Source organism: Salvelinus sp. IW2-2015, linkage group LG8 (genome assembly GCF_002910315.2).
Source record: "Salvelinus sp. IW2-2015 linkage group LG8, ASM291031v2, whole genome shotgun sequence".
Classification (NCBI taxonomy): domain Eukaryota; kingdom Metazoa; phylum Chordata; class Actinopteri; order Salmoniformes; family Salmonidae; genus Salvelinus; species Salvelinus sp. IW2-2015.
In genome coordinates, this window is record NC_036848.1 from 28,645,417 (window position 1) to 28,656,463 (window position 11,047).

At 42.2% G+C, this 11,047-nt stretch overlaps 1 protein-coding gene across 1 annotated transcript; it reads right to left on the minus strand.

Moving 5' to 3' along the window:
* Nucleotides 1-850: 850 nt before the first annotated feature.
* LOC111967682 (homeobox protein MOX-1-like) lies at nt 851-10,473 on the minus strand. The gene is made up of 3 exons (XM_023992918.2): nt 9,509-10,473; nt 3,717-3,889; nt 851-1,665 (listed from the first exon to the last, which is right to left on the minus strand). Exons 1-3 carry the CDS (start codon nt 9,996-9,998, stop codon nt 1,543-1,545), a joined length of 786 nt encoding a protein of 261 aa, XP_023848686.1. The 5' UTR covers nt 9,999-10,473; the 3' UTR covers nt 851-1,542.
* Between the last annotated feature and the right edge of the window lie 574 nt (nt 10,474-11,047).

Consider the following 11,047-nt stretch of genomic DNA (forward strand, 5'->3'; position numbering starts at 1 on the left):
AGTTACACAATGTAAATGGGACAATATTTTCACGTTGCACATATTTGAGTTGTTTCTAATACTTGTATATGAATTTCTACAATTTATAGTTGGTTTGAGGTTTTTATGTCATTAACATTGGGAGCTATTGACCTTTTAAAATTTTGTCCCATGTACATTGTGTAATTTACTGATGGTCCCTAATTAGCCCCATAGGGATATCAAATGTCAAACCAAATTGTCCATGGGCATTACGATCAGGTCGTGTGCAACTGCGCTCCAAATTGATGATACTTGGGTGCTGCCAGCTGTAAGCAGGATTGAAATAAACCCAACCCATGGAAAACTCTTACGGTACCCTTCATTCTGTGACATAAAATGTTTCCTATCATCTCGCAAATCTCCATTTTGGACGAGACTGACTTTATGACCAAAATGATCCTATTTTCACTTTGAAGTACATTTTGACACTAGAATAAAGGTTTCTGACTTATATCGATGCCACATAAGCCATTTTCAAAACAAGAAGTTGCTTTTTAGGGGCAGCCGTATTTTGTATTTCTCTCTATCTCTCTTTTTCTCGCTGTGTCTCTCTCTGTCCATCTCTCTCAAATCAAATCAAAGTTTATTTGTTACCGTACACAGATTTGCAGATGTTATTGCAGGTGCAGCTCTCTCTCTCTCACACACACTCTCAGGCACGCACACAGACAGGAAAAGAAAGAAAGGACAGTTGCGATAGAGACAGACGTCTGCAGACAGTTACCTGTCAATGCCAAAGCATGGGCTATGTCCTATAGTCGTGCCAAGAAGCTCCATGCACTGTCACTTCATAACTCACATGTGGCTGGTTTGGAAGAAATTATCAATGTTTATTTTTTATGATTTATTAATTTTTGCAGATTTCAAATGGCAACATCTGTGTTTTATCAATATCATTCAAATGTAAAAAAAAAGAAAGAAGAAAAGTACAAAAAAAAGTGTATTCTAGGAAAAACCTGACAACACAACTTTGAATACAATCAGATTTTGGGGCACTTAAGGCTTGGCAACGCTGAAACGGTTTGAGTGTCTGCAGGTGGCTGTAGTGAAGCGTCGAAGGCCATGATTACGATGCGAGAACTGAGGAGATGACCTCGAACAAAATCCAATCGCAGACCTGGCATGTCATCACTGAGCAGCAAGCGCTCACCTGGGAAGGGTGATAAACTCTGCAACTAGCTAAAATTGAGCCATTCCTTCGTTTGTTTATTGCACTACTCCAGCGCAGTCAATGCTCCAGGAGTTAGATTGTAGGGAATACAGAAAATGTTACAACCCCTTTGAAGTTAGATCTAATATTGTCCTCATTTGACAGAGAAGTAAAAAAAAAAAGACTTTGGACATTGGCAGACAGAGCACTACAGTATTTACAATCGCAAACACACTGGGGTTCAGACTGCGTACAAAGTCTCTAGAAATGCTTTGTTCCAGCAGCTGACTCTCCAGGGATATTATAGGATGTCTTGTGTTCTCTATGGATGTCCAGTTGGTGTTTGAGGGCCTCCTCTCCTCTCTATGTGTTCACTCTGAGCTGGGTGAGGCAGCAGAGTCTATGTCGTCTGTCTCCAGATCGTTAGGGGAAGCAGGCTGTCCCCCTTTCACTCTCTTCCACTTCATCCTTCTGTTCTGGAACCACACCTTCACCTACAGGACATAAACAGGAAGTGTCACTACATTTTCTACATAGTGATATATGTATTGTTTGGGATACCGAGTGAGCTTGTTCTGATCATTTTCCATATGTTCATATCGTAATGTTTATTATAAATAAGCACAATCCCACAACTTTTCACACCAGTTCAGTACATCATTCAGGTGGGTGTTTCTTTTTGGTGCTTGTGAAGCGCGTGCAGTCTCAGTGTAAAGTATGAATTTAGGTTTGGATTACAGTTAAAGTCAGTATCATATCGTCTCTGTCTGATGAAGACCTTGTAACTCAATTTTTGTTTCGATTTTTTTGAAAGCAGCGACTTTCAAAAAAGTCGTATGTACTCTGTACATTTCATCACTCTAGGACCAATAAAATGGGTTCAAAATAGCTTCTGAAATTTCATAATTGTATGTTCATTAGTGGGCAAATATGCCACTTTTCTTCCATTTCCTGAAAGGTATCCGATTTGTAGATGAGAGGTTGTCATCAGACAGCATCCATATGTAGGTTGCAGTAGCTAATGAGCTCTCTGGATCATTCTACAATATCACTGACATGACTTATGACATCATTTCCTTGGACCCAGTCAGTCGCTATCCTGTGTCGACTGGATCCACATGCTCAGGGGAGGGCAGTGCCTGACCTCCGCGCATCCCTCTCAGCATTCCCCACGGCAACACTGGGACAGACTAATCTGTTCCCACACTATTTTTATGAAGACTATCCCCTCGTCTGATACTGTCTGCCACTCGTGACTGAAGGAACGTCAGTCTGCCAAGATGTGTAGGATGTGTCGGGAAAAATCATAAAGAATTATTGAGCCAGAGTTGCAATGGGACTCAGAGCCCGGAGTGTAGGGTTGGGACCTAGCTGGCTTTGAGCACCAGAGGCCTGGGAAATTCATCTTAGAGCAGGCTATTTGCGGTCACTGAGAAACTATGGGCTCGTTAGGAGGAGTGGGGAGTGGGGACAGGGGCTGGAAATGGGGAGAGGAACAGAGGAGACTGCCAAGTCCTTACAAATGTTTGCCTTGTCTCACCAGGTTCTAAGATCTGCTGCCCAAACACAAAGGAAGGCTTCAAACGTCCCCTGCTCCGGTTGGTAACCTATTAGGATGAGTGCTAATTAACAAGAAACGAACTGAGCCAGTAGTTGTAGGCTGCAGAGACTCAACTATGTTCCAGCTCTCTATATCAAGAGCATTGTTAAATATAAGTCCGTTTAAAAAAATAATTTGTAGTTAATAATATTACCCTTTAAATCACATATTCTCATCCAATCAACAGGCTGTTCTCTTATTTGTCAGGCAATCAGCTGAAAACATCCGCTTTTTTCATAGACCTCTTCTTTCTATTCCTTGGGAAAAATGTATGCTTGTAGATCACTAAATACTGTCATTGTGTAGAAACATTCTGGTGTAGGTGTTGTGCGCTTGATGCCAGCGGTAGAAAAAGTACCCAATTGTCATACTTGAGTAAAAGTAAAGATACCTTAATAGAAAATGACTCAAGTGAAAGTGAAAGTCGCCCAGTAAAATACAACATGAGCAAAAGTCTAAAAGTATTTGGTTTTAGTATCAAAATTAAATGTAATTGCAAAAATATACCTAAGTATCGAAAGAAAAAGTTAAAGTATAAATCATTTAAAAATCCTTAAATTAAACAAACCAGACGGCACCATTATTATAATAATTTTTTGTTGTTGAATGTATGCATAGCCAGGGGCACACTCCAACACTCAGACATCATTACATACGAAGCATGTGTATTTAGTGATTCTGACAGATCAGAGACAGTGGGGATGACCAGGGTTGTTCTCTTGATAAGTGCTTGAATTTGACCATTTTCCTGTTCTGCTAAGCATTCAAAACGTAACGAGTACTTTTGGGTGTCCGGGAAAATGTATGGAGTAAAAAGTACATTATTTTCTTCAGGAATATAGTGAAGTATAAATAGTCAAGTAAAGTGCAGATACCACAATAAACTACTTAAGTAGTACTTTAAAGTATTTTTTCTTTTGACTCAGGTTTGATGATCTTCATTACCTGTCTCTCTGTGAGGTCCAGGTTGACGGCGATCTCGTAGCGACGCAGTCTGGTCAGGTAGTTGTGGTGGGTGAACTCTGCCTCCAGTTCCCGGAGCTGCTCTTTGGTGAACGCTGTACGCTCTTTCCTCGCTTTGCAGTTAGAGTCCACCTTGAAGTTGGAGTCCTGGATATCTGGAGGACATCAGAAGAGGAGAGAATTGTTATTTCATTAGCACTGTGTGATTAGCCTATGCTATGATATGCAGTAGTGTTGAGAAATAATTCTGTAAAATTCCGTGCACGCCAGTTTGCCACACCAGGAAAATAATCCTTCAGCAACAGGAAATGTGAATTATTATGTGGATTATAATTAATGGACATTTTTGAAGGGGTTGATACATTTTCTATTAGGGCAAATAAAGTCTGAAATTTCAAAGTGCACATTTCAAACTTTAGAAGCCTTTTTTAAACTCAAATACACTACAAGTTTGCATTTGCTGCTTCGCAGGAAAGTTCTCATCAGCAGATGAGTGATCAAATTAAGATCCTACATCTATACCTGCATTTATGTGTTGAAGGAGTACCACTTAGGCCTGCAATGTCTTGCCGTGTATATTGGTTTTGAACTGAATTTGGACACAAGTTGAGTGGTTTGTCTGTCTGGTACTAGGCCGTTTCACAACGAAGAGGTCGACCAACAAGTCTTTCGAGGCTCTAGTCGTACACTCAGAGAGCGACCGGAACAACACCCTACGTGAGACCTCCGTGACCACACTGACCTGAAGTCCCACTCACTGAGTTACCTCCCTAACCACCAGTGCCGCAGTCAAGTCAACGCTCCTTTGCCCTGCAACAGGGGCCACCTAACCAGGAGGCAGAGGGCTTGAGTTAGAGAGGAATGCAGCGGAACATCGTTAAACCCTCTAACAAAAGAACAAAGGTGGGGATTTGTCGGGCTCAAGCGTGTGCATCTCTGGGAAGATGGGAAGACTTCCCCTCGTGGGCCAGAGGAGAGGAGGCTGAGGGCCGTGGCACAGTAACTCACACACAAGCTGTCAGCCCCGCCAGCCTCTGGAAAATAGGATGCCTTCTCACCCGTGTAGCAGAGCATAGGAAAGAGTAATTATGAAAGCATGTGCTGTAATTACCACGGTATTCATATATGTGTGCATTGTGTTTATTGATTTAGTCTCATTATAGGTTAATAAAGTTTGTATGACAAATTTGTATGACAGGGAATATGAAGGCTATTGTAAAATGTACAGTATATTAGGATAGAAAATACTGTACATGAAAGACATTTAATAATTCCTTGTTAAAAATCTCAACTTTATATTAAATGGAATGATTCTAGGTAACAATTCTGCATAGGTAGCGACACTAGCTGCTGATGTAATCTCGAATTTAAAAAAAATAATTTGTCAAAGTGAGAAGTTTCGCTTTGTACTTGCCAGAGCGTGAGCCAGGACGTGAAATTAACTGCAGCGCCTGGTCCAGATGGGACTGGGCAGATCCAGACTCCAGTGTGTGTGTGTGTGTGTGTGTGTGTGTGTGTGTGTGTGTGTGTGTGTGTGTGTGTGTGTGTGTGTGTGTGTGTGTGTGTGTGTGTGTGTGTGTGTGTGTGTGTGTGTGTGTGTGTGTGTGTGTGTGTGTGTGTGTGTGTGTGTGTGTGTGGTTGTGTGTGCATGTGTGTGTGTGTGTTTGTGTGTGTTGTGTGCACATGTGTGTGGGTGTGTGTGTTGTGTGCACATGTGTGTGTGTGTGTGTGTGTGTGCATATGTGTGTGTGTGCACATGTGTGTGTGCACATGTGCACGCGTCCTTCATCAGACACACTGTGTGTGTGTGCACATGTGCCGTGTCCTTCAGTGTGTGCTCGCATGTGTGTGTTTGCATGCGTCTTTGCCTTGCGTGTGCATAGCCATGGGAAGTAGGGGTACCCCCAACCCAAAACATCTTCCCGCAGCCAAGACTCCCATTCAGAGAGACCAACCTACCAACCTGTGGTCTATAATGCCTCATATTGAGAACGCTGTATTATCATAATTAAAACCCAGATAAGGGAAACTTGTTCTACGTATGCTGCTAGACTCTGGCCTGGTGAGGAGGAACTGAGTAGAGAGCAGGTTTAGCATGCTGAACACCTGGCAGGACAGATTTAAATGGCACACACACTGGCCTTCACTAAACAGGCCCCAATAAATATCCTGCACAGCCAGAGCCCGTAAACTGGAGGGGAGCAACTCCTGCACCCAGCGGGACGCCGTAACACAAACAGCATTTGGCATTTCTGGGAGATGGTGCAAAAGTAATTTGTCTTAATTAAACACTGAATTAAGCCCGTTGTAAACAAGTGGGTTTTCAGACTCAAACAGAAATGAAAAGGACTGTTTAATTGACGACGTGATTAGTTGGTGTATTAAAGTGGGTGCCAAGGTTTATGAACGTAATAAAACACATGTATCTCCAAGATCTTTTTCTTCACAGTAAAAATGTTGAAATATGTTTCATAGCGGAGTGCTAATATGTATATTAAAGTTCTTACTGAAAGTGTTGAGACAAGTTATTATAAAGTTGATAAGTTAACAATGATGTTGGTCAGGCTAATGGATTAAAATCACCCTGCAATGTTCATATGTTTAGCAGCACTATAAACCTGTTCTAAATACAAATAGTTACATAACAGGCTCTCACACGTTTCAGTATTAGCACAACAAGGTTCAATAAAGTTAAATGGCTGGCTATGATAAGTATAATATTAAAAGCATTTAAGTGTTCACTATTCAAATTGCAGCACTATTGTAATGGAGTTGGATAAATACAGACGCATTATACCTTACCTTGCTTGATTTAGATGAAACAGAGCTTGTCTAAACTAGTTCTTACACGATGGCTTATAAAATGTATTAAAACCTGTAGATAGACCTGACATTCCTTCAGCCAAAACATGTAATAATCTGCACATCAGTAGAGGTTGAACCTTTTGAAACGGTTGAAAGTATGAATGAAGGTGAATCCATCACCATGTCTTAGAGCTAGCTATATGCTTGTATACAACCTGGCCTCAGAGCATTTTGTAGTATTCTTTATGTAAATCCAAGACACTCCATTTATTATGATATGCTATGCATTAGAATTTGTAGGATATGTTACGAATTGCAATTTGTACAATATGTTACGGATTTGTAAACCGTATGATATGTTACGATTTCCAATTTGTTGTTGCTAATGTTAGCTAGGTGGCTAGGTGGCTAATGCTAATGTTAGCTAGCTGGCTAACGTTAGCTAGGCTAGGGGTTTGGTTTAGGGTTGAGGTTAGGAGTCTTAGCTAAAAGGGTAAAGGTTAGAGTTAGCAAGGGTTGTCTAACATGCTATGTACAGTAGGTGCAAAGTAGCTAAAAAGTAATAAGTAGTTGCAATGTTGCGAATTAGCTAAAATGCTAAAGTTGTCCATGATGAGATTCGAACACCCTCCTTTTGTTTTTTTGCCTTAAGTAACCTCATGTCTTATGTAACCATACCAAACGTGACATATCATACTAATTTGAGTGTCATGGATTTACATTTACTATGTTACGTCTAGTCTATGAGACCAGGCTATTATATTCTGTAGCATTGTGTCAATGCCATAGATCCCTTTCCTGCAGTCAAATTACCTAGTTGCCACATGGGTGGAATGTTATTCAAATTTCTTCAAATTTCATCATTAATAAAAATGTAAAAAAATTAACTGCCAAAAATCTGGTCAAACTATTTTGTTATATTTCAGTCTTCTGTGAAGTATATAAAGTGTAATATTGGGATGCAAACTCAAAATTAAATACATTTCAACTCTATATCTGACATGGTACAGGTGTCTGCTTTTTTAAAAAGCAGTATACTTTTCTTTCAAAGTAGATTGAAGACTACCAAGAACCACTCTGTATGACGCTGATTTAGCCCACTGCAGTAAAAGTTTAATACGGGTATTTTCCCAATACTAGGTAAAGGATTCATTGCGGGTTTGAATGGTCATCTATGAAATACTGGGCCGATGCAGTGGTCAACCAAGTTGCATGTGTTCAGTGGGAGATTCTGTTACACCTTAATGACAGGAAAATGTCAATGGATAGGAATGTAAAAGCGGGGTTGCAGGCAAGTGATTTTACCAGACGTGGTCTGGCATGTTTTCACTGGAGTGAGGGAGAGTTACAATAAGGTAACACAAGAAATGGGAAAAAATCTATATTTCTCCAATTAAGTGCCTAAGGCCTATGTCTGCTGCCCTATGAAGGAGACCTCACATTAGACACGTTTATCGAATAATGTCTTCAAGCCCTAAGTGATATTCTAAAGTGAGTATTGCATTTTAGATTTGGCCATCCTAATATAGCCAGTAGCCACTCGATTACTGATCGAGGAGGTAATACATTTATTTATCTTCAAACAATGTCCCCCATTCTAGAGAGGTTTGAAAGTTTGGCTTCCATAGCATGGCTGGAAGCTGAAGGGAATGCCTATAGCAGATGTGCTGAAAAAAAGTGTGGTTCACTTTTCCTCTCTTTCAGCTGGCATGAAATTGGGAGTATATTTCAATAACATATCCACAGCTAGAAAATAAATATAAACAGTTCCCAGTGCCATTAACTAAAATGGCCGGTCATTAAAAAGAGTGTGACTTTTAGGAATTAGCACTTCATGGATATCAGTTACTGCACTAGAAATTTGTTTTGATTTCCTGTCACTGAATGACATGAGATAAGAGGAATAGATTAGTGAACAATTACAATTCTTTTTTTTTAAGTTAGAAGACTAAACTCTTCACTGAGAATTTGAATATGGCTCTGAACTGAATCATAAATTCATATTTTTTTCTCCCAGTGAATTCTTTCACTTGCATTTGTGTTGCATCAGAAATAATACTCTGGTGACCGGTATAATATCACCATGATATTTAAACATAGTTCCTTAAATGTCTTTCCCTACGAGCCAAACTTAAGAAATATCCGTTGGTCTTTTGTTGTCATATCATTGCTTACGGTAACAAGTTTACATCAATAATCAATGGGGAATTGCGAGTAATTAACAAGTTGCCAGTTGGTGTTGATATTAAATTGAATAGTTCATGGAGCTTCTAATACTTTTAATAGTAGTACTTATAAAGACATCTAATGATATATTTGCTATCGTGGACCGTGATACTATATATCATAAGAATATGAGATACGCCAAGCTTATTTTGCTGACAAAACATCTCATTTGATTTATACCTGCGGTATCCTGAAAGCCCGTCACGACTCAATGAAACAAAGGACACGCGGATGCAACAAAGAGTTACAGTAGATGTTGCATTAGTCATTTCAACATTTTAAGTGCCCTCAAACAATGAGAGGATGCAACTGGTCCACTCGGAGTGTGTCTTGAGCACCAAGTGTCGTCACCTTTCGCATACCTATCTGTTGAGGCTCTCGGTTGACTGTCTTTTGGTGAGGAAACAGATACAGAGATTCCGTCCCATTGTCAGCAATGACATGGGGCATTAGTGAATGTGATACTGTATCGTGGTCCACTGGTAAAGTAGTCTGGTGAGAGTTTCCCTGCAGAATAACACATCTGTCGAGCATATTCAGGAGGAAAAAGGGGTTTGTCGAAATGAATGTCAACTCTGGGAATCATGTTTTAATTTATGTCTCTGCATGGCATTTGACTTGAATTTGCACGCTATGTAGGCCTGCTGAAGTGGTCACCCATGTCTTTTCCCACATCTTTTCAGTCATGGTATTTACCAGCAGCACACCATAACTGATCCCGTCATGACGTATCATTGACTCACCTATTACGTCCCTCTTCCTCTTGGAGCTCTTCTTCTCTGTGTCGGCCGATGCCATGCTCTGTGGCGAGTACTCCCCCTTCAGACACCTGGGCACTGCCCCTGGCAGCCTCTCCCCACCTGTGCTGTCCATCTCTCCCCCTACGCCCCCCACAACTCCTCCACCAACCACGGCCACGGGCGTCACCCGACAGGCCTCCTGCCCCCGGCCCCGCGTCTCACAGGGGGGGAACTGCCAGTCAGCCCTCTGGAAGCCCGCATGGGGCTCTTGGTAAAGTCTGTCGTCGCGGGGGTAGGCGGTGTGGGACGCGGGCACCAGGCAGGAGGTGGAGAAGTCTGTATAGGAAAGGTACTCAGGCTTCTGGTGCAGGGAGAAGGGGGCCTGCTGGTAGGGCGACTGGAGCCCCGCTCCGGGGTGAGGGTTCCTCACGCACCCCCAGATGGGGCTGCCGGGGTGGGCGCTCCGCATGCAGCTGCTGGTTGTCTGATCCATGGCGATAAACACAATAAACACTCCCTCACACACTTCTGGAGTGAAGTCCTTGCTGAGAGCTGAAAGTCCCTTCAGAGTGTTCTCTGGTTCTCTCAATATGGGGTAATATCCACTTCAGCTTTTTTGATTTTAGAAGCACATCATCTCCCCAGCACATCCAACTCTGGAAGAAGTCACTCTCTCTCTCTGTCTGTCTGTCTTTCTGACCGTGGCTTGTTGACTCTCCTCGGTCCAATGTGTAAGGATGGACACCTTCCTCTGGTTAAGTTGGTCTCTCTCTCTCTCCCCGTCTTGCATATGTAACGTTGTAGAGAGCAGCACCTCACACGCACTCACACGCACACAACCCGACCCGGCAAGTGGACAAGTGATCTGACTGGCTGTGCTGCTCGAGAAGTGTTAGGCTAACCCCTGCGTCCACACACACACACACACACACACACACAGAGACACACTCTCCTGACCGGGCTGGCTGTTTTCACAGTTCTGAGATATTCCTGACAAGTGGTCCCTCCTCCTTTTTTTAAACGCAGAGGTGGGAAAGAGTGGCAAGTTTATGGAGTGTAACGCGAGCCTGCAGAGGAGGAGCTCTGGCGACCACATGTGGGTACCCTGCGACCAACCCCACCAACTCTGCCTCATCAACTATTAATCACAGGGGAAATGTTATATGCACATCTAATGGGCTTTCCAGACGCGCCGCGCTTTTAAAGGGACATTGTCTGTAAAATATAAACGCGAACACCCACATGGGAGTAAAGGTCCAGCAGGCGGATTATTCTACTCCTTAGCGGGTTTTTTTGACACACAATTTGGCCCGACACTCTTTGGAGGAAAGTTGACCTCCACCCCTTCACTCTACACCCCTGATCCCAGTCTGTCTTCTCCAATCTACATTTTCGTCTCTCCGCATAAGCTAAAGTCCTTCTGTATGTGTTTAGTCTTGAGCCATACAGCCTAATCGGCCTGGCAGGATTCCACTTAGCTTTTGTGTGATAAGTCGGTTGGATTTGGTAGCTAACAACTCTCACACCTCTTAAGTACACTTT